This window comes from Rhamphochromis sp. 'chilingali' (genome assembly GCF_963969265.1).
Source record: "Rhamphochromis sp. 'chilingali' genome assembly, chromosome: 17".
NCBI lineage: Eukaryota > Metazoa > Chordata > Actinopteri > Cichliformes > Cichlidae > Rhamphochromis > Rhamphochromis sp. 'chilingali'.
In genome coordinates this window covers 16266569-16291598 of record NC_137944.1, presented here as the reverse complement: position 1 = coordinate 16291598, position 25030 = coordinate 16266569, and the positions used below count along the sequence as shown (strand labels likewise).

General features: G+C 42.4%; 1 protein-coding gene across 1 annotated transcript in view; it reads right to left on the bottom strand.

Annotated features, from left to right (window-relative positions):
• Window positions 1-198: 198 nt before the first annotated feature.
• Window positions 199-25030, bottom strand: part of cdk6 (cyclin dependent kinase 6) — a 39108-nt gene continuing 14276 nt past the window's right edge. The window contains exons 5-8 of the mRNA XM_080863210.1: window positions 11733-11842; window positions 4445-4495; window positions 3989-4124; window positions 199-3467 (exon numbers count right to left, since the gene is read on the bottom strand). Of these exons, the coding sequence (XP_080719336.1) occupies window positions 3315-3467; window positions 3989-4124; window positions 4445-4495; window positions 11733-11842 (450 nt within the window). The 3' untranslated portion in view covers window positions 199-3314. The remainder of the gene's footprint in view (window positions 3468-3988; window positions 4125-4444; window positions 4496-11732; window positions 11843-25030) is intronic.

The window sequence follows — 25030 nt, the reverse complement described above, 5'->3', positions numbered from 1 at the left end:
GTCCCACAAAGTCCGTGCATTTCCTGACCTTCTCCATCAGCACTGAAAGCAAACAGATTCGTAGCGCTCTTTCTCAGCATGAAGCCACACTCCTGCTCACTAATCGCCTCTTTCCCATTTCTTCATGTATGCCTCACAAGCATTATCCCTCTGTATTTACTCCAACCCTGATAAATAAGTCCAAACAACATTAATAAAAAGCTGCTTTTTATTCAGCTGGTGCAACATAATAATAAGACACCGATGCATTCATACACAAGTATAATGCCAATCTGAGTGATGGATGAAGCGACGTTCAAAAATAGTGACACTGCTTAGAGTTCAGCAGTGGAGTTCAGTTGTTATGAGACTGAAGAGCATTACAGATCGGTTAAATCATAAGAAAGCACACAGTGACTGTATTAACTGTAATGAGATTAAAGCAGTCAATATTTTAAATGTAAACCTCCGTGTCTAACGCATTTGTAGCTTTCATTGCATTGTAGATGCCACTTACACCAGAAATGAGTCGTTATCAAATAGGAAAAAAAAAAAAAAGAATAAATCACACAGTGTTAAGCAGACATGTATTTCTGTCATGTTTGCCACCTGGCCATTAGTTTGTGGCAAGAACAGTTTATACAGGCAGTTATCTTCAGACAGTAAGAACTACAGTAACATATATTTGATAAATAGTAAAGACAGTAGATTGTGATCAATGATACGATCCTTAGACAGCTTGACAGAGAACCTGAAGAAGTTGTATTGTAGTCATTCAGTAACCCAGAGATGTGCAAACTGTGCCCGAAAGGTTTCGGACGTCCGTGGAGAGAACCTGAGAAAGTCAGAGATTGAGTCTGTGTGTGTCTGTGTCTGTGTGCTAAAAGCACTACCTGTTACGAAACCCAAAAACAAAAACCAGTGTTACAAAGTTACTGTTCTGCAAGAACTACTAAATACAAAAATACAACTCTGGAAAAACTTGCTTTTACCTCGCGGGTCAAAACTTAACTTGGATAGAACGGCACGCCAAGGTAAAATAAAGCAGAAACTGTACACAAAATATTGTGCATCACATCGTCATCAAAACTACTGGAAAATCCGTAGTAGTTCTCAACACATGGTAAAAGAAATCCATCGGAACAACCCACCCCACGCAAATAAAACAGAAAACAAAGAAACACCTCTTGCCATGCAACATTCTGCAGACCCTCGCTACTCTACGTCTATCCGTTTTAACGACATGTCTATGTGCTGACAAACGCACATATCAAAAGGTTTCTATTGTTACAGCTTGTACTTTAGAACTAGCACAATTTACTGTACAGTACCAATGCTTTTCCTTTATACATTCCTTACAACGTCAAACTATTCTTACACGGACTCTACAATCCTTTAACGAGTTGGCATCACTGGTGTAAGAACACTGTATACCCCAGCATTAAAAAAAAAAAATAAAAAATCAAGTTACAAGTATATAAGACTCGTCAATAAAATTAAAATTAAATACAGAATATTAGTGACACAAAAGTGTGCCAAAAATTCTACCATGTTGAATGAATAGTGCTTGTGGGTCTCTCTTTGACACTTCCTGCAGATCTGTCTGTGCATTACGGTATGATTTGGAAAGAAATAATTGGATTTCACAATAATTATAAAACAAAGAGTTCACGATGGTACAGCTAAAAGTCATTAAAAAGTCAAAGTCTATGTAAGTGGTAGGAACAACTCCAAGATGTCTCATTGTCTCAGCACCGATATCAGCCCCGTTACGAGTTCCTCAATGTGTGCAGAAACCATTAGAATCCCGCTACTGGTCTGCAGTTACTCTACACTTCCACAAGGTGGCACCATTATTATAGGTAAAACTGGAATGATAATGGACATGGCAGTGGGTGGCTGGTTTGTGATGCCTAACAATGTCTGAGTGAGTACACGGGTACATGAGCGTGCTTATGTCAGCGGCAGTGGGGACAATAAATGTGCGTGTGAAACGTTCGTCTTCTCACTGCACACACCAGCAGTAAGCAAGCTATTTATAAAAACAAACAAACAAGACAACAAAAATAAAGAGGCAGGTGAGATCCATCCAGGCTCTGGTCTGGTCCTCTATCTCTCTCTCCTGCAGTCCAGAGTCTTTTTTTTTTTTTCCATTGATAAGGATAAACACTGGGCATAAGGAGGTTTCCGCTCTTCGGACTCTACAGTCCCAACTCCAAATCCATATGAGGATTGGGTCACTTTGCATTGTTACACAACATTTCACATCCTGAAAGCAGCATTTACAATCCATCAGTTCGTGGAAGGATGACAGCTTGTGTGTGCAGGGTTCTGGGGGGCATTTGGTGCCATCCGTTTGACGCCATCTTCACCCGCTCCCTGCTCCCCAGAGCGTTTTATACGCCCCAGGGGGAAAGTATTTGCCCACTGCAGTCTGTTTTAGGCTTCGTTTTATATGTAACGTAAAACCAACATTAATGATGCTTTTTTTGACACTGATTATCAGAAAAAAAGCCATAAAGACAGAACATTTAACGAAGCTACCTATTAAGGAGTGCGAATGTTACCGCTCTAAACCGTGTCACACTTTGCATCAGCTCATACAACTCATTGCTTATCAGGTTTCTGGTATCAAGGGTCTCTACCTTTCAAAATAAAGTATCTCCAGGTGACTGCTGTTGTGATTTGGCCTTTATCTTTCCGGAATAAATAAAACTGAATTGAACTAATGTGGCTGAGCGCTGCTGATGGAGACCCAGATGTGCTGTTGTTTAGTTAAGATCACGCCTGCAGGGCCCAACAGCTGGAAAATCTCATTACTTGTCAGCCTGTATTTGGCACTTAGGGCAAACATTAAAACACAGCTCGGCAATCGCCCTCAATTAAAGCTTTCTGACCAATAACTAAGTGCTATAGGTTGGTGGTGACGCATCTTTGCAGGAGGCCACTGAGGCCTTGAGGAGAGAGATCAATGAAGCAAAGGATAGATTTTGAAATTCACAATGTAAACCTCATCACAGTGTGGCGTCATCATGATGGAGAAAAGCTGCAGTACTCAAACACTGATGCCTTTTCTGGACTCTTAAATATTTTCTTGAGATGGTGAGCTCTCCTGTAACCAGCTGTTTTGTTTTTACTTGATTTGAGTGGATTTGTTGAAAGGGAAACCTTTTTTTGGTAATCAGTGCCAAAAAAACTTTAATGTACTTTGATTTAACGCTGAAATAAAACATGACAAACTTTTTAGGAACGGTACGGTAAATACTACTTATAGCCAGGGGAACGTGGGGGGGGGGGGGGGGGGGGGGGGGTTAAAGGGGAAAAAAAGAGGACTTTCAGGCACTCCTCTCCTCCATCGTGGACTTGTTGCTGGGGATGGGCTGGGCTGCGTACACACTTCTGCTGTGGCTGTCCACGCTTTGAAAGTAGGGGTGACTCAGCGCAGTGAAGGCCGATATTCTCCTGGACGGGTTGAAGGTGAAGAATTGCTGCGGGGAGGGAGAGGAAAAGAAGATAATGAGAGACCACCAAGTATAGATGCTTGTTTACATTTCTAGGTTGAATAAAATATTGCGTGCAGCTCGGTTCCCACGCTGTTTTTAAAATCAAAATCGATGCTCCAAAATGCAATAATCCTGATGAATGATCGATTATATTTGTGCTTTTATAAACAAGCCGAACTACAAGTTGGGTATAAATCTGCTCGATGGTGAAGTAAGCGCTTTGCTTCATGCATTTATTTTCCACACATGAGGATTTCAGGCTCCATGTTCAGAAAAAAAACAAGGAGTTAGAAGATATAAAATGTATATTAAAAAAAAAACAAAATGGTACAAGGTCGTCAAGGTTACTGACAGAAGTTGTTTTGTTAGCTTAGCTCCTCGTAGCGCTTTGGCACATAAATAAATGTGCACGATGCCATAAAGGTGACAGTGATGCGCAAGTGACAGCTTTAAAAACATTTTCCATGCAATCTTTTGGGGACACACATGAGAGTTACACTACAAACCATTAACAAGGCCCGTCCCTGCTCGTCCATGTCTGGAACTAGGTCTTCTAATGGTTTCGGGGGCCGGGGTGTGAAGGCACTCTGTGGCAGGGCTACTTCCTGGGGCCAGTCTTCTGCCGAGGGTACCCCAACAACACTGTGGAATCATACAGATCATCAGTGTCTTCATCATCGGCAATGGGAAGCATTCACCACTTAATTCCAGTTCAGAGCATTTTTAAGGATTATCCATGAGTGTTGGTAAAGACTGGGGGGGCACGAATACATGCACCCCAGAAAAGCAGTGTGGGTTCATCTGATGGGTTTTTCATTAATTAGAAAAACAGTAGATGAGTGCATGTTCTGCCCTTAATGTTTAGGCAAAGGTTTGACTGAATCTTCCAAAATTCCACTGAGTTGAAAGAAAATATAACCGAGCCTGAGGAGAAATGGAAAACAAGAGTAGTCATTACTTACTCAAAAATCTTTCCAAGCTGATCAACATCCGAGTTTCCTCTAAACAGCGGCCTAGAAAACAGAAATTATAAAAAGGGTTAGTTTAGTTTCTACATATTATGTTGCAAAAACAAAACAAAACCCGGAAATGCAGAAAAAGTAAAATGTAAAGATTCGGTTCTCTCTTTTGTAACCTGCTTTAGATAGGAGTCATTTTCCCATGGTACGCTGTAAGACCAACAGCCCTGACATATAAGCTTTTGGCTCGAGGAATGTGGGACTCCGATGTGAACGTTTTGAAGTAGCCACATGCTCGCAGCTCCATCCCAGGAAACAGGGATTGTGGAGCAGTGTTGGTGGTGCTGCTGAGGATGGGGAGGGAAGGAAACGGGGGATGAAAGGAGGGAGGAGAGCGGCAGCAGGCCTGCTGGTGGTTCCTGTGGCTTTGGGCAGTCTTCGGGTGCCCGTGCTTGGCATGGGATCAGCACAGATTCCAGTAGTCATCATCAGCACAAGCCTGGCAGTCGCCACACGGGACAGAAAAAGCCTTTTTATCCCGTGTGTGTGTGTGTGTGAGAGAGAGAGTGCGAATGTCTGCTTTTGCTCTTGCTGACTGAAAGCGTGGAGGAAATTGGGAGGAAAAGGCGTTTGAAAGAAAAGTTGGATTATCCTAACAGAGAAAGAGGTATAGGAGCTGGAGCTTCCTGTCAAAGTTCCTCTGAGGGGAAATAAGGAGGTCCTGTTGTCACAAGAGGGGACTTGTTTAACATTGCACACACCACCACTTTTAGGCTAAACGAGATTAATATTTCTAAGTGTTCCTCACAAAACGAACACACAAGGCTCAGAAGGGGAAACAGCTCTCTCTCTGTTTCTTTTTTAAAAATACATTCCACTTCTTTACTGTGTTTGCTCACCAGCAGATGTCAATGTAGTGCCAGGGTATCATCATATAGATGTGCCTTTATGCATGCCTGTCTGCATTTTGTATCCAGGCCTTAGTACACCTCAAGTGCACCCCACTTAACTGAACTCAACAGAGACTGGTTTAGCCACCATGTGCTCCTTGTGCTTTCCCACTTGCAGGAAGCTTTGCATAGCTTACACCCACACTTTCCTACAGTGGAGACACTGGGGATATTAGTCACACAAAAGGTGTTTGGAACATTTTTACTGTGACAGCAGACTCCCTGTCACAGGCTTAAGTTTGGAAGTGGAATTAAGATCTTAGTTTCTTTCCAGTGTTCAGAAATGGTGTCCTTGAGTAACGGATGTCTCAAAAATGATTGCATATGCAGGTCTTTTAGGGCAAGGCACCGCACTGAGAACTTTGAAAGGCATGTAAGATCAGACCAAACCAGTTTCTGACTGTTGCAAACGAAAAAAAGAGAAAAAAAAAAAATCACCTACAGCAAAGTTATCATGCCAAAACAAGTAGGGCTGATAATTCCGAGAGGTCCATTTTTAAACCTGGAGTGGTTTGTTGGTTTGTTGAAGGGGGATAACTGGATTCACACAGAGCTGGCCGCTGGCATGCACACACAGTCAGCAGCTGAGTGCGAGTGCTCGCGCCCTGGCATCGTTTCCCACCCTGAGATTTGCACGTACAAATCCCAATGCCCATGCACAACGCCACACAAGTGGCTGCAGTGAAAATGCCGAGACCGAGTTGGGACAGGCAGCTGAGTCACGCATCCTTTAGTGCCAGCACGGCGTCGTCCCACATTCCTTTGAGAGAACCTCTGGAATGCGCGTGTGAATTCGCATGTTTGCACGTGAGCGTCTCGAACTATCTAAGTGGGAGCTGGAAAGAAATGAGGTGTGTGTGTTGGACTGCGGACTTTTCACGCAGGCTATCCCGCGCTGTACTGCATGCACGCGTGCATGCAAGGGTGTGCTTTTGAGAATTTATCAATCGAGTTCCAAACTGTGAGAAAGTCAACACGGATGTGGGGCCTCTCCCGGGCCATTAACGAACCGCGTTCAACCTTTTTGGTTAGGGGAATGTCAACAAGCACAAGCTCTCTCCAAAATTCATTCAAACTGTGACTCACCCAACACCATCCCAGCCATGCAGATGCAGACTTGTATAATATTTGCTCAAATTCCTTTGAGAGCAACTATTCTCACTACAGTACATGGTCATTAAAAAGACTTTTAATGACCATGTACTCTAATAGCATGTTTGGTGGTGAAAGTGAAGAAGAATGTGCTTATGAGTCATGAAACCTTTGAAGTCTCATGACTCAAAGAAAGACTTCACATGTTTCTGGCCTGAGACGTGACGTGGTGCGTCAAAAATGGGGGTCATGGCTGCTCGTGGGGGGTTTTAGGCTTACTTTCAAAATTACATCTAACCTATGAACTGACTGTTTCTTCTTCACTCAGCCTTTTTCACTCTGTGCTTATAAACTACTCTGCATTTAAATCATTAGTTATGAATCTCTGGTGTTCTTCCACAGGGCATCTTAACCAGTCGAGTCAGATGGCTGGCCCTCTCTGAGACAGTTTGTGTTGGAGGTTTCTTCCTGTTAAAAGGGAGTTTTTCCTTGCCACTTTCTCTAGGTGCTTGCTCATAGAGGTTGATTGTTGGGGTTTTCCTCTGATATTGCAAAGTGAAGATGCTACAATAATGCAAAGTCCAACCCGACATCTTGCAAACCAAACAAAATCAAAGTAAGCGACAGAAAACAGGAGACCAATTATTTTTCCTTTGTTTTCTATCATATATGTACAGACGGTTTAGTCCTGCAGTGTAGATGCTCACAGTGGTGAGTATAAACCAAAAGATCAGGGTTAACAGCTCAAAATGCTTCAGCTAATCTTTTTTACTACTCTTGATTCTAGGATGTCAGAGCTCTTTATGTCGTCACAACTCTGGTTCTGAGCAGTCGCTTTACCTGACCAACTATCTGTTTCCGAGGGGGCACCCAATCAGAAGAAAGCTGACTTAAAGGATGATGGACGAATGAAGGGGGCTCCAACAAGTTCTAGTATAAGACAAATTTGACTTTCAATCATGCAAAGATTTTCTCTAGTGGAGCAAGGAATAAAAATGTTTAGCTAGCAATGAGCATAACAGATCTCCTTTAAAAGTGGTAAACAATTATTCTGAAAAACAGCTTAATTGTGAGCATAGAGGTCTGCTTTTGTGCCCGTGAGCTGTCAGCATTTCTAATCTCAATTTCAATATAACTGCAAAACTAACAAACACTGCTTTCTCTCAATATCTTGCTTTCTTTCTCTTCTCCCAGGTGCCCTTTAATCTCTGACAGGTGGCCTTTTAAAAGCCATCTTAATCACCCGCTGAGACTGAGCAGAGAAGTGCGTATTCGTGTGCGTTTGTGGCCATCAAAGAGCTTTGCCTTACCTTCTACCTTAAAGCAAAGTTGGGCAGATGCCAGATTTTGAAAATGAACTACACAAACCAACACACTTCAAAGTTTATTGTGTCAGGGTGCGAGGAGATGTACTGCATTCAACTGCTCACTCTGATCAGGGCTGCAGGCAGAACCAGTCTGTGCTTTTAAATGAGCACCATATAACACAAGGACAGACCTTTTGTACACAGATTAAGCACACATTGTTTCTACTATTTGACTTAAAAATGTTTGATTACAGATCAAGATCAGTTTTTTCACGACTGTAAAAGACGCATTGATGGGAAATAAACTTTGCTTTGTTCTCTTCATTTAAAGCCTGACCTTCAATAAAAAATTCCAGCTTGACCTTGCCACAAGTATGGAAAGTACCATACATCACTGACATTGAATGAAGTAGTTACGAGCATGACTGTGAATACATTACCTCTAAAACTTATTCGAAATTCACCCATAAACCGCTGAAAATATTTGAAATGCGGTGCACAGACACAATTTCTGAACGCCAATGACGAGGATAACGTTTTATACCTGGCGCCACAAACTGAAAACCTGTAAATGCTTCACCTGCTTTGCATGATTCGGAGTTTGAAATAATCCTGCTTATTTTTGGACCGCGGCCCCCTTTAATTCATCACCGGTCTCCGTTCCCCCCACCCTTCAAGGCCGACTATGAGAAACTTTTGACAGCAGAGGGGGACTTCTGTGACCACAGCTGTGTCATTCAGATGACCATACAAGGGATCTCTGCTCTCACCGAAACCTCTGCATACGCTGACCTCATGAAACTTTGGCCATGTTTCACGATTACACATCATTATGAAAGTGCACATATGGCGTGTGTATGTGTTTTGTTTTTTGATAAATATATGAACAACAGGAAAATAAGGAAACTTGAAACAGTTTGAAAGATGTCAAATGACGTGGGAACGTAAGTTCGAAGAGAAGCTATACTGTGAAGTGGTCTCGATTTAAATGTTGCAAACTAAGAGAATGAAACCTTAATCCTAATTATAAAACTAAGTATCAAAGCAGTCTCTCACAGTCCCAAAAGACCCATCTTTTTGTCCTATGCGTGAAAACTTGTAAAGCATCATTAAAATACGGTCACCTGCCAAGATTTAAATAGCCGGCAAACAAATTGAGCTTGATCAAACAACTCTTAGATCAAGTTTCATCACGGCACCATTTGTCAACAAGATACTCCGAAAGTGCCTCTGCGTGTTTTTGTGCAGCACGACTAGATGTTAGCCTTGGGTAACCTTTTGATAGAGGAACCTATACATTCCCATCAGGTCCCAAGTACAGAGCGTGGGTTGCTGTGTGCGGCCTTGCATGCTGGGGTAAGGAGTCGTTTGGGGAAGGAAGCAGGGCTGCTTCTCTTGGCACTTAGCCCTACCTCAGAAAGACTGTTATTATCTACTGTAGAACACACCACAGCCTGGCGCGGCCTCTCTACTCTCAATTAAAGCATACATTTTATACATACTATAGCACCTTAAAAACATTAAATCAACGTCGTCTTAATTTGACGAGGATAAAACTGCATCTTTTTGCCCCCGTCTTTTCTTTCTTCCAAAAGACCAAAAACAGGCAGTTGTAACTTTTTTTTTTTGGGTGAAAACTGTCCGTTATTAGCTTGGCTCGCCAGCATGAAGTTCGTTAGACCACAAACTGACAAATACCTACACCAAGTAGAAGTAGAAGTAGAATCTAGACTTGCATGCTGCAACCACAGCAGACAGCAGTGTTACTGTAATGGCTTGATAAGCCAACCGAAATGTGATTCCTCGCTGCTCATAACGCATCTGACAGGTGTCATTTGAGGAAAAGATGACTACAGTAAGAAACTCCCAAATAACCGATTGTGACGAGTGATTTCAGTTCGTGTTTTTCAAGTTAAATTAGAGCAATGATACAAAGGACGCCCGTGGCCCTCTTCGTCGAGCTGCTCCTTTGTGAGCGATCGTAAATACAACAGTCAAAGAAAACTTAAAGCTTTTTCATCTGTTTACATGGGAACATTTTTATGAGTATTGACACAAGGGGTAAAAATCAAACTTGGGTCACAGATAATAACTGGATTTTTGAATTTATTTTTTTTAAACCGTAAATGTGGTCAACCCACCAGTAAAGAAGACGTTTTGATGTCTTATACTGCCCCAAAAATGTGTCTATTATATTATTTAATTCTTACTATTACTGCAACTTATATGATAAAATGAACAGTCAGATAATTTATGAGGGGGGCTACAGAGACTTTTTTTTTTTTTTTTGCCTCCGTGACTCAGTTATCAGATTTTATTGCAAACAAGTATGAAGGAGTATTTAATATTAATGACACAATGACTTTGTTCCAGTCCCCCATATCACTTCTCATGTCTGTAACCTCCCCAAGTGATTCGGTTAAAGTGCTGTGCTCACTGAGGAATGTCATCATTACTCAATCATTACTTAACAACACAGTAAAGGGACTTTGGTGGGTATTTTCCCTTCCACACTGCTTTGGCGTAACCCAAATAAGAGAAATTACAATAGCTATCAAGAGTTTGTTGGAACAGAAATAAAACTTCATCAGTCTTGGGTTGGACACCCTTTTCCCTTCAGAAATGCCTTAATTGCTTGTGGCACAGATTCAACAAGTGGCTCTAAAAATTCCTCAGAGTTTTTGCTCCACGTTGACATTACGGAGTCATTCAGTTGGTGCAGATTTGTCGGCTGCACACCCACGAGGTTAATCTTCCGCTGCACCACATGCCAAAATGCTGCATTGGATTGATATCTGGTGTCTATGGAGGCCATTTGAGTACAGTGAAATCATTGTTATGACGATATGAGCTTTGTAACATAGCACTTTATCTGCCATCAGAAGATGGGTACTCTGTGGTCTGTGGTCATAATATTCAGGTAGGCTGTGGCATTTCAACCATACTTATTTGGCATTGAGCATAATTTTAAATGGCACAAAAATATCCCACACACCATCACACCATAACCAGCAGACTAAACCTTTGATACTAGGCAGGATGGATTTATGCTTTCATGTTCACCCCAAATTATGACGCTAACATCCGAATGCTGCAGCAGAAATAGAGACTCATCAGATCGAGCAACATTTTTCCAATTATCTGTGGTTTAAACTTGGTGAACTTGTGTAAACTATAGCCTCAGTTTCCTTTTTTTTGGCTGAATAGGTGGTCTTCTGTTATTAAAGCTCATCTGCTTTCAGATTGGACATGTTGATCGGTCGTCTTGACCATGTCAACACGTCTAAAAGCACCGATTCCCTGCTATGTGATCGGCTAATTCGTATAAACAAGAAATTAAGCAGGTATACCCAATATAGTGGCTAGAAGTCTCTATACCATGCAACGTCACATCTTGGCAACAGGAAAGCGGGTCATCTATAAGGTCTACATGGCCTTAAGCACAGCCCCGAATCCCAAATTGTCTCTTATATAACCGTTAGCCTAAGTGTGTATATCACAGATAAAGACTTACAGTGCATTGAATAAGGTGTTGCACAGATGTGTGTGCAAATAGGTGATGTGGTTAGTAAGACCCAGCAAAGTGCTATTAAAAAAAGATACCAGTGAAAACAATCAAGACAACATGACGCTCACAAAGAGTCTGAATTTGAAGACCAAAGTCTAACATGTGTTTAGACTTTACCGCCAAGGTGCGTCAACACTAAACCTCTGAATGAAATGTGATCGTGTGACTCGGGAAGCATTTGTGAAAACTTCGACAGAATCCTTCCACATTATGTTTATTGTATGGTACACTGCTCAACAGTAAAAGTACCAGAATCAACATTAGTGGAAGAAACAAAGGAATACGAGAAATGCTTAGAGACTTTAACTGAAGTTCAAAGTCAGTCCAGATTTAAACAAGTATAAAGCCCAGATAGCTTTGCCCATCGGCCTCACCTTCTCCTGAACATCTCAGCGAAGATACAGCCGACACTCCACAGGTCCACCGGTGTAGCGTAACTTGACTGGAGCAGCACTTCTGGGGCTCTGTACCACAGCGTCACCACCTGTAACACAGCAGAAAACCTGTCAGGTTTTACTGCACAAAATACACACACAGACACACAAGTCACTAATGCACAGGGTTAATGCTTCTCTGCCCCCATCTTGAGCTTACGTAAGACATGAAATCATATCTGGCAGGACAGGCCTCCCTGTTCCCATTCTGGTGTACCCACTTCACACAATCTTTCCACATCAATCCACCGGGGAAACTCAGAACTGTACTTTTATTTACAATTGCAGCGTGAACGTCGGGAACAGAGGAGCACCTATTACAAAGACGCACAATACATGTCTCAAACCTGGCAGACAACATGTGCATGGGAAATGAAAAGGGGGTGATTAACTGATATCAACCGCCCCGCTCTACCCCTCCTTCCTGTCAAAATAGAGAGAGAGGAAAAAAAGAACACTTCCTGTCTTTTATCAGACTACCCTACATCCACCTGAAGCATCAACAGCAGCCATTTTGTGCTACTTCAAACTAAGCATGTTTTCCAAATTTGTCCCTGTAACTCTCCCTGGGACCTCGCAGTTTGTGTGTGTGGAGCCATGAGCCTGCAGGAAAGCAGCAGCATTGTTAACAGCTACAGTAGGGAAAGCCTCCAGACAAAACTCAGTGACCCCTAGTAAGAGAGTGGACGGGTTCCAGGTGCTTTCCTAAACTCCAGATTTTTCCTACAGCTTTTGGCTGCAGTTCCCCCTCCAGGCACTGCAGGCTGCTTATCTGGATCTTCAAGTCAGGGACGAATGTATGTAAGCAAAGAGGATGCACTGTCACGTAGATATATTTATAGACTTGGCTGGCTCTGCACAAGTATGAAGGAACAATCATTGGATTCTCCCCCTTTTCTTATAAGATCTTATTCAGTCTTAAAATATGCTTGAATAGGTCATTTGAGAGGAATGATCTTCAAAAGAAGTACGCAGTTAAATATAAACTATTAGTGAATGAACTGGGTCATTGTTTATGTGACCGGCACAAGTTGCTTGTGTGTTTCTGACTTGCAGGATTGTGGTGAAAGGAAACTCATGTTGGGTCTGATGCTCCACACTTTGCTTTCAGTATTTTTCAAAAACCTCTGAAACTGCTCTAAAACTTTCAGACACTCACAGCAACCAGGTGACACTTTCACAGACTCTGATTTGGATGATGAGGGTTTATTACTGGAAAGCTAATGAAATCCTCATAAGTCCCAGGTGGGCTTTCAGTTGATTGCCAACTAGCCTAAATTACATCCAAAAACTCCACAAAACATGCTACAAGTAATCAGACAGTATTAGTTTAAAGTACTGCAGTGACTAAAGGGTTTATGGTTGCTGGGCTGGTGTCTATTTGCATAGATCTTTACCTGCACAGAAAAGAAGGATTGTGGAAATGTAATCAAAGCACGTTCAAGATTAAAAATGCATGCATTATAAGCAGCAACAGTGGCTGCAGAGGACAGTTTTCATTGTTTTCAAGCACTCGGTTTCACTTCAATATTTAAACTTCTTTCTCTGTTATGTCTTCTCCACAGCAGGGAGGGCCGGGGGTGGTAGCTAAAGGGACCAACAATAGCACAAACACAAACAAACACAGGTAGCCCAGATTACAGTTTGCTCTACATATGTGACAATGCCATCGGGTGCACATACACAACTACGAAGATAAGGGTGTGCAAAGGTCTGCAGAACACATGTGTAGGGGTTTCCTTGTGCAGTGCTGCGTCAGGAGTCGCAGGTAGTGTACAACTGGATTTAAATACATTACTGGCAGCCTAAATAAATATTCTAGGCCAATCAATTACCAGGTCATCCGGCCATGGAATAGGAATTCCACGGAAATCACTTTATATATGACAGTGGCACGAGAAGTTGTCCTGGATATGTGAGGTGAACTGAGCAAGTGAGCAAATCTCCAAGCCGACAAGTAAGATTGATAAGAGGAATAAAAACCTGAGCCGCATTTTTTCTAAAGTGAATGAGACTATTAATAGAGCCGGGGGCCGCATTTTGCAGATGTGTGATACTTTCTCATCTCTACTTCCTGCTTCAGTGGAAATAGGGCGGAAGTTGAGGCTAGTTGGCTGAGATCCGTCGGGCGAGTCACGTGACCAGAAATGAGACACGCATCTGCCAAGTGAGCACACTAACGAATTTTAGAACAGTGAAACCTCAAACCTCAAAGAAAATCATGAATGGAAGTCGCACAGCTTCCCATAGAGCCGGGCTACATACTTTCATTTTAATCAAGGACAGGACTCAACACAGCATTGCTACATTTTTGTTGGAATTTTTTAATTTTTTAAAAGAGATTTTAAGTTTGCAGCAAAGTACTGAGCTCAATCTTCAGTTACAGCATATCTGCATCTGGCGCCTATGGAGATATTGCCATGAGACGTTTAAATGCAGGTCGCCATTTTTAAACATGGATAGATGCTTAACCGACAAATGGCCCGCTCCACGTCTTCCTCTTACGCTTGCAGTTGCAGGCTAAAATGCATGTGACCTCAGTCTATTGCATGGATTTGTCACCCTGCAAAGTCAAAAGTCAGGACTCCAATATACACGTATGCACGCACGCACACATGCACACAAACTCACACTCTCACAAAGCCTTCTAGGAAGAACCACAGACCTAGAGCTCGGGGTATATCCGCCTCAGTGAAATGCAGTTATTCGAAAACCCAGCCACAACTGCAGATTAAGGCATATACATAACACATGCATGCACTTGCAGACACACCGGAAGATAGCTGTATTAAGCTTTATTTCAAATATGAAATTACACCCCAGCCACTTGCAAAATACTAAACCATTTTTGTAGCCGTGTATTTATGGCCTTGCATGCCTGCACTGAAGGATAAGCCAGCATTTACTCTAGATTTGTGTTTTTTGTCAATGGTCATCATAAAGGAAACTAAAACCAAAAGCAGATGATTTTTCAGTACTTTCCAATTTCCCTTACTCCATCTTTGACACTTAAATTTATTCCTGCTCAAGACATAAAAAAGTCACATATTTAAAAACATATTTATAGATCATTTTCATCCATATTCTTTGCACTAGATAGTGTTTAGAGCACCAGCTCCCTTTTCTCCATACATCCTCCCTCATCTCTATAAAAAAAAGCCTATTTCTCTGTTTCTGTAAGTCTATAAAACACACGTGTCTAAAATGCAGTACAGCCCAGACTTAAGTTGGAGAACCTACTGTGTGCATGAGTGGGTTTAGATCACACACAGTTTGACACTATGCATGGAATGCTCAAGCCTGTTGCATCCAACCCCTTGAAAGAAATAAAAAACAACAACTCATCCCTACAATGCTTTGAGACGAGGCCTAAACACACAACCAAATAACTGTTTTCACAGAGATGATTATAACAACATGTGTCTGCTACAAAATGAAAAAAGGACATTCCACACTTGTAATGTTCCCTTTTGCCCCCCCCCCCGCAATCTTCTTCCGACCACGTTTGCATTCCTCCTTCCTTAGTCTCGCTTTCTCACCCTTCTTATTCTCTGTTCTGCTTCACAAATACCCTCATTATACACTCCTGCTCTCCTTTTTCTGCACAGGCTACATGAACACACACAAACTCATGCACGCAGTATAACGAAAAGTCAAAAAAATGGGTCGGTCGTTTTGCATTTTCAATCTGCCTGCGTCCATCTGAAACCCTTCTTCGCCTATGGCACGGAAACAGAAAACCCAGGAGGTGGTCAGATAAAGCCAAATGAGAAAAAAGACAGAGCAAGCTAAGAGCAACACAGCGAGAGAGAGAGATGTAGTGAGTGCACGAGGCTGACTCCAGATTAAAGGACAACATTCTCGGAATTCCTTTCTGCTGAGACCATCGTCCTCAGCCCTGCCTGCTGCTCTTTCCTCCCGGCTCCTCATCAGGGAGGAAATGGCTTCTCCTACCCCCGAGGACCTCCAGACCTCCTAGGTCAGACCTCCAAGCCTGTCCGCCTTGCAACATCCGTTCCAGTGCTGCCAGTGCATGCTGCATGTACGGGGGGGCTTGTATGACAATAAGGTGCATGCACGTGAGCAAGGGTGGGGTTGGAAGTAGGGGCATTTGGTTTGAGCTATGTGTGAGTATTTGCATGCGACTTAGAGAGCACCTGCTTTAGCTTGGATGAGTATGCTTCAGTGCCAAGAACCTTCTTGTGCTAGAGTGTGTAACTGCAAATGCATGCAAGTCATCTGCAGCATGTGTTTGATGTTTAAGGGATAAGTCAGTTTATTACAGCCTGGGCTTTATTTTTCCCAGATTAGTGCATCTTTGTTGTCAGTGATTAGCCCGTGTGTTTACCAGTTAACTGAAGCAACATTTCGAAATGGCAACTTTCCATCGAATCAGAAATATATAACATCTGAGTAACAATTATGAACAATGAACTCTGGGACATGCCATCACCCCCCACGCCATCACGGTGCCGAAAATTCAATCGAGGTAGCTTTCAAAATAAGGTCAAAGTGACTTTTTGGTAAACAACAGCAACTCTTATCTGAAGTAAATCTACTGCAGAATGGCTTGAAATTGGGTGCGGGGCAATCTCAATCTTAATCCAAAAAGAGATGCGGTGAAATGCCCTCATGGAAGCTGCTCATACCACACGTCACAATATCGCTGAGCTGAAGGATGTCTTTAAAAGTATGTTCCAAAAGTCCGCCAGAATATTGTGCAGGGTCTGCACTTTTGTTAAACACGTGTGAAACCTACGCTCGCCTCTTTGCCAATGTCGTTAGAATCACAAATATTGGCTGCGGTTGCACAAAGTAACAAAATAAGCCATAAACACTATAGCTCGGCTAGAAAAACAGGACCTACACTGTAATAACCAGAGTCAGTCATTCTTTTAGGTGAGCAGAACGTTTTTTTGAACTATTGGAGACCACATGCTTCATTCCTCATCCCATTCTTCTTCAAATCTCCAGACGTCTTCCTGTCAGTCAGCGTGACCTGATGTCATAAGGGGCTGCAGCGCCAGAAGCGAGGAGGCTGATGGCGCTTGGCTCTGGGCCCATGTTTACATTCCCTGTCACTGAGGAAGCCTAGGATGAAAGAGCACCACTGCACAGTGATACACGCCCTCCACACACACACACACGTAATCGAAAAGAGCAGGATTGTCGAAAGTCGATATTTTCAGTTGCTGAATCAACCGGAATAGAGTGGAGTGCACTTAGGTTTGAGCACATTCCTGAAAACAATCCACAACAAGTTGAAGTCTTCCTAAGAGAACCTCAGAGGAAAACGTATAAAGACTCCGGTGTATGTGGGCTGGCCAACATTTGGGTGAAGCAGAGCGGATGTCATAATAATAAGCATTAAACAGCATTGTGTCTCCAGAGAAACGTCAGCAGTCAGCCATCTTGTAAACACCATTATTTCATTCCTCCTTCACTTTTCCTCTCGCTCCCTTTTTTTTGTTCTGCAAAAAAAAGAAAAAAAATTCACAGCCTCCGATAATCACTCTGCCCAGACCAGGAAAGAAAATAAAGGAGAAAATTTAAAAGAAAAATGAGGTGGGGGGGAGAAAAGGTTCATGGAGACAGAGACGCCTGTGGGATGGACTGAGAGAGCGCGAGAGAACTACAGGGGCACAAAAAAGAAAAGTGCAAGAGCAGCACACAAACTGTATACAGTAAAACGAGGGGCAGTGAGACTGCTGCCAAAGTATGCACAGCGTACAGGAATGCAGCACGGGGCCCTCGGCACACAAAACAAAGACAGCACAGTCAGTGGCTCTCTCTCCCCAGTGCTACCACATCCGCACATCATTAACTGGAAAATTCCTGATATATGCTGTAATCCCCCCCCTCCTATTCCTCTTGCTGCTGCTGGTACAGACTAGGCTTTAAAATCCAGGTGACTGGTGCATGTGCACATGTGATTCACACGCACCAGTCAGTAGCCTCCTTTTCCGCACCTGCTGGGTTGCCAAGACATCGGCAACAATTAATACAGCAATGTGCAGAAGTACGAAAGTGTGTGTGTGTGTGTGTGTGTGTGTGTGTGTGGGGCGGGAGGGGGGGATGGGATCTCTAATCATATATGTATGTGTGTGTCAGTGTGTGTGTGTGAAACCCTGCGAGTGTTTGCTTATGTCAAACTGAGGCCAACCCCTTTGCTCCAGCCGGCTGCAGTCAAAGCATAGAGGATGACTTTTCCTTTTTTCCCATGTGGAGCCGTTTGAGGAGATATCTAAACATTCCCACATTCAGTGCTGCACGTGCTCTCCTGCGTGCACTGCGAGGACTTTTTCCCCTCCCTCCCTCGCCCAGCCTGCTTGCCTCTGTCTCTCTCTCTCTCTCTCTCTCTCTCATTTCTTGCCTGTCCAGAGCAGAAACACATTGTTTGGCATGAGGACAAATTCACAGACATGACGATCCGCTTCATACTTTGTCATCGCCGAGTTATTTCATTTTCGCCGAGTTATTTCATTTTCGCCCGAATGTTTCTGAGCTCTGCTGCATTAAACAGTGGCGGTGCATAGCTGATGTCTGACATAGTTGGACGATTGCATCGGCCCCTACAGCATGTTTTGGAAAGAGGCTTTTTTTTTTGTTGTTTTTTTAAACATTGCATTTGGTTTAGGGGGGGGGGGGGGGGGGGCACGACACACCTTATTTGCATGATCATCACTATCTTCTAAGAACATCATGACACTTTTTCCCGCCAACAGATTTTAACTGATATTTGTAGTCAAACGAGCGTGCAGAGGTGGGAGACGCTTTCATAGTGAAAATGCAAATGCAGACTGAATACAGTCAGACTGCTCTTGAAAGTCTTGTAGAGTTAAAAGCACGTCTGCCGTTTGAGCATGGGCAGGAAATCTGGTTTCAATTTGTTTAATGTCGTCTGAGATACGGGTGTCTAATTCTGGTACGGGTAGTGGGAGGGCTGCGAGAGGGAACCGGGGGGAAGAAGTGGGAAAACACCTTTGATCAGGTAACAGTTACAGTCCCCTGCATGTCACCAACCAACATTTTACGGGAAGTGGTGGCTGTCGACGTGCAGATTGTTTGAGACGAGTCTATTCAAAATTATGCAAATCAGAAAAGCAGCAATGAGTAAAAAAAAACAAAAAAACAGTGTTTGTATTCAAAACAAGTAAGCCTCAGTTTAGCCAGGACATAAAATTCCCTTCGGCTCCCATGTCTCTCAACACACTGATGTAAGATAAGATCAGAGGCAAGACAAAAAACATTTTCACCACTAATAAGCTTATCTTGTCATTCCCAATGATGGCTGCGCGCTCCATGTCTTTTCAGTTAAAGCTAGAAAAACACAAGAGTTCAACAGACACCGCTCACATCAAAGTCTGCTGGCATTCCCCTTCAGTTTTCCAAATTCAATTTGAGTGGCAACGACATGCGCGTGACAGACATAAGAGCGGAACGCAATGGGCATCATGGGATCATCCTGTCGAGCCTTGTATGACGATGATTATCAATGTGTGGATGGCAACAATGGAAAGACCCCTATGGTCAGGTTACAGGAAGTTATTTATTGGAAGCTTCACCTAACTTGACCTGCATGAGTCACATGAAGCTGAGGGGATTCCCTTATCTTACCGTTAGGAATTTTCTTAAAAACACTGAGCTGGATTTCTCCTCAAGCTCAAGGTTTAACATGAACTGATATGTTTCATGCATTACGTATATGGTCAATAGGGATTAGCTGACCTTTTCATTAATTAAATAAAACATTCATTAATGCACAGGAGTGAAGAGAGAGAGATGAGTTCCTCAACGTGCATCCATTTCCATCATTCCAGTTATGCAGAGTTGCTGATTTGTTACAGAGCCCTGAGCTGGATAAGCAGGAGAGGATCGATTAATGCTCAGATGATGGAGGCAGATTTAAAGGACTTTTCTGCTAGAATGGCTTCATTTCCCAGAACTTTAGTGGGAGTGTTAACGAAAAGTGTAAGAGTTTAGTGTAGGAGATGAAGTTATACCAACATCCTGTTGATCCTAAGTGGGCAGAGCAGATGCTGTGGTGTGTTTGAAGGGAAAAAGAGATTCACTCAGATGCATAATCAACAATAACCAGCCCCAAAAATCCACCGTGCATTAGTTATTTCCTAAACATTCAAAATTCATCCACCCACAGCTATTACAAGACACCATAAAGTGTGTTTTCATTGTTACTAGGCTACCTGTTGCTTTTTTTGGTAGTTATTTTAATGGTTAGAGTTCATATCCTGTGAGACTGAAATGGAAAATTCTCCATAATAAAACTCTTGAAATGACAGGAAAAAAAAGATCTCTGCCTTTATTAAAATAGATCAGAGTCTTACTAACATCCAGCAGTTATGGTGCTCTCTACCAAATAATCTACACGTTACAAACTGTGTCTGTCAACTAAAGGCATGCGTGCTCTTGTTTGTGTGCTCCAATGTTTATGGCCTAGTGTTGGTGCTGACATGTGGAAACTGTCTGATGTGCAGACTCTTGTGTGCAGAGAAAGCCTCTTTAAGCTGTATTTGTTCAGAGAAACACTTTGCACGTCTGTTTCAAAACACTGCTGTGACTCATGAAATACATAGTTTGTATTTCATGATATTTTATGTGAATCTGTTGCATGTGCTTTTCGTTGCAACTGCCTCTCGAGATTTATTTATATTTACCTACTTGAAGTTATAACCTTCGCCAAGGAGGTTATGTTTAGCATTTGCATGATTTCCCGTCTGTTAACATAATAGGTCGAAAGGTTTTGAATGAATCCTGATAAAACTTTGTAGCGGGTGTCGAGTGGGGGTCATGCTAACAATCCATTAAAATGTGGCCTACATCCAGCGAAGGTCTTCCACGCCAACTTCATGATTTGTTACAAAAATTGGCGAAAAGACTTAGATGTGATGTGTATTGTCAAACTGTAGAAAGTACTGTGCAAAGATCTAAAATATGTCACAACAATTAATACATGTCACATGTGATATTTAAAACGGTTTCTCATGGGCTCTGCAACATGAAGGACGTGATACCGGTATGTGGGGTGTCACATTTGACGTTTCACCTCATTTTTACATTTCACGTCCCTTTCTTTCAAGTTGACCTTAAAATCTGCTATATCTGTAAAGTTATGACAAGAGAAAGAGCTAGTTAAACGTACTGCAGCATAATATAAGATCATAAGATCAAGTTATTCATGCCCAGTTACAAATAAATACCAATCATCTACTACCTACTCCTACAAAATGTTTGTGTATTAAAAGTAAATGTGTTATGCCATGTGTTGGCACTCTTTTAGTGCTTTTTGGTGAATTTATTATAGATTCTTCTTTATGTTTTCTGTTCACTCACTGTACTGGTGATGCAAATGATTCCTAGAAGGTTCACTGACACGCGTCACCTGCAGGGTTTAGGACGCTGTCACACTGGAAGCCGGTCAGGCCTTTAAGAACTCGAGTATTCATTTTAGATGTTGAATGAAATGAACGTTGTGCACATTTATGACAGATTCTCTGAGAGTGTATTGCATGTTTGTAACATCTATAAAGTAGAATATAGTATAAATTTCTACTTTTGACAGCTCAACTGAACTCTGAGTGGAATGAATTTTAAGAATGTCACAGTTTTTACATTTACAGCCACTCCCTGTTTAACGTGGTTTCTCTTTTTCTCTAAACCCACTGGCCCGAAGAAGGGCCGACACTGAGAAGTCACAAATTACTGCATCTCTGCAAAGACTATGTGCAAAGTCTTTTAGTTTTACAAATTAAACAACAGTCATCCCAAAGCATTTCATATTCTGAGATAAAGACCCTACCAGTGATTTAAACGTCTTGATGCATTCTCAATCATCCAGGTAAGTAAATCTCCAAAAGTTGATTCTGTTCATCTGGATGTAGCATTTTCCTGCAGCTTTTATAAGACTGGGGAAACCTGCAGTCAGCTGAGACTGAAGAAGTCACTTGGATGACTGACGAAACGTTTCTCCCACGGAAAACGCTACATCCAGATGAACAGAATCAACTTTTGGAGAACCCTACCAGTGTTGTCATCCTGCTAACAAACCCAGCGTTTACTAAGTCCATTAATAATCTCATTACATGTTTTCTGTCACTTTATGCATTTAAGATGCAAGAAAAAGTTGTGCTACTCTGTGAGTTGGTTTGTTTTGTATTAAAATGATGTGACACTTCTTCCCATTTCCAAAAAGATTTTGCTTCAAGTGCTTTGGCAGAAGGAGGATCTTAAAGAGCCCTCTGCACTCTTTCCTGTTATGTCAGATTAACCCATCAGCTTTTCCCATCTGCCTGTCACTCAAGGCAGTACAATGAGGCTGTAGCCAAACTAGGGTCATAAAAAAAAACCCATCAACAAAGCAATGGTCCCTCAGGGACTGCCGGGGGGCACCCTAATCTGGACCCCCACACAAACCCTTTGGGTGGTCTCCCTCCCCTCTCCCTCTTTTTACTCTCCACCTCCTTTCTACGAGAAGCCGATTTGGTTGGGTTGGGGGGCAATCACTCATATTCATTCATGCATGCACCCGGACTCCATGACCCATTTTTAATGCACGTGTATTAGCAAGCCACCATGTTGCTATGTGAGGCAGCAAATTCATCACAAAAAGAGAAGTTCAGGCAATGCTGGTAAATCATCAGCAGAAAGTACAGCAGTGCTACTTTCAGTTAGCAACACTGGGGGGAAAAAAAAAAACCAAAAAAAAAACCATAAGAGTGAGTGAGGGACTCTTTGACAACTTCATGCAAATGTTCATTTCAGTCATCTTGTCATTCTAGAAGTGCTAAATGAATCACTTTGAAAGTGAGAGAGAACCTCATTCGCTTAAGCAACAGCAGTTCTCTAAAGCCCATCTGTCTACCAGTAACGGTGGCATTAGGTGACTAAATATGTAACTGTTGGTCTGTTGGGCAAAGGGGAAGATCCTCTTAAACACTGTGTGTGTGTTGCATACAGTGTAGATTGTGCGCTTTATTATTAGCAAGAGGAAACAATGAATGGATGAATGGAGATTGTGTATGTGTGCGCGTTTGTTTGTGTGTGTGTTGGGCTGATAGGGGGATTCCAGATGCAGGAACATTCATCTGGAACCGAAGACCCCGTCCTCGCAGCTCCACACCAGCGCGTGCATGTGCTGAGACACACACACACACACACCCCATCTCGTTTTGTGGCCCAATCTAACCGAGGAAGGAAATGAGTGCTCGAGTGTGACTGCAAACAGATTAACATGTTATGTGCTGCTCTGTGTGTGTGCGCGAGTAGTTTCGGGGACTTCATAACTGCTGCTCATATGTGAAGGTGAATCCCCTAGCAAGTATTCTTTCCTCGACAAAAATGCCCCCGTCTAGTCATAAAAAAAGAAAAGAAACTATCACACCTACTTGAGACAAATCCTCAGTACAACCACATACACACTAAATATTGTGTAACACTATGCAAATTCTATGGTTAATCATGTCTTCATCTACTATGAATAATCATCAGTCAGGATGATAGATAACTGAGGAAATACTTATCTTAATCTAAAAAACGTACCCTGTATGATAATACTGAGAAATTATATGTTTATGGCGTGGCCTACGATCATTACTCAAACTGAATTTCTTTCCTCTTAAAGACTAACCCAGTTAAAAGCAGCTATCAGGTGTAACCTTTGGAACCGTAACTCATCTGTACTTTCCAATAACTGCTGCCTTAATAATGAAAGTGCAAGTTCACATCAGTGTTTCCAAGACAAAGACTTTACCTGCCAATCTGCCCACTTATGTGAATGCCTCCCAGGGTATTTGTTGAGTAATCTTAGCATTTAATTTAATTATTAACTTAAAATTGAACAACAATGCCATCCACAGTGGATCTACCAACAGACACGCCCTCCATTCTTATTTATTAAAGTCGCCACCAACACGTAGCTGACCAGAGCACATTTTATACTCTTCTATTAGGAGCAAGTCCAAGCTCATGTACATGCCTGACATTATTGCCAACAGAGTGTGAAACTGATGACTGAAAATATCACATCTGGACTTTAAGAAGACAACGTACACAAAGGTCACTGGGGCATGCATGCTGGGATGGTCAGCTTACTTGACATTTTTAATGGGTTTGGGGTTTTTCTTGAATCTGGAGATTTGTTTCATTAAACTGCCTTTAAAACCACCAGAAATGGTATTTCTCCATAAAATTGCCTACAGAGCACCAGAAGTTGTTACTGTGCAGTAGATGTAAGCATGTCGGCTTTGGCTGTTACACAGAGAAGAGCACCAATGACAATGCCACAGACGAGCAGAATCAAAGCTTGTCCTCTATCAGCTCAGCTTTCTCGACATTTATGTCACCTGCACCCAGGTGGATTATGGTGGATGCAGAAAAGTACAACACCAGCCTATCCAGGTGCATGCACTTTTTCCTTCTGACATATTTCTGCCAAAAGAAAAAATAAATTAGGTTTTTGCCCCACTCACATGAGCCTTCAACAAGCCTTAACATAAGGTAATGACACTATCCCAATGGACTCAAAAAGTCCAGACACATTAATGATGAAATTTCCTAAAAGGCGGGCAGATCAGAAAAGCTTTGAATAAAAGTTTTTTTTAAAAAGGAAAAAGAAACCCAAAGTACTGAGCTACTGTTGCTGCCTACCTTGATCTTGAAAGTCTCATCTCTCCTCATTTTAAACTCTTCCAAAGACTCTTTTCAGTCCCTCTCTATATATATTATCTGGTCATCAGAGCCCAGAGCTCAGCAGTTAGGCATCAAAGTCCCGACAGCGGGACGGGAGGGGTGTCTGTCTCTCCTTGCCTGTTCCATCCCTGTCTGCGACAGCCACTGAGGGATTCCTGAGGCAGGCCACGGGGCCCCTTGGCTCTCAATTTACACAGAGAAATCCTATCATTTGGCGCTGTTCTGCCGAGCTACCCGTTGATGCCCTGTAAGTGCCCGCTACAACACATTAGACGCTTTTCATCCAACTCTCAGGGGATGGGAGGGAAGTTCAAGGCAGTGTGTCTTGTGTTGGGCTTTGGGGTCAGGAGTGGGATCCACCAAAAAGCCTTGAAGACAATGTCGGCATGAGTTTGAAGTATCCACACACACATTTTATGAAGATCCTACTACAAAGTGCATGTTCGAGGATGGTTGGTACAAATAAATAAAAGACAACACACACACTAAGTGAAACCCTGTAGAAAAGAAAAGAAAAAGGTTTCGAGTCAGTT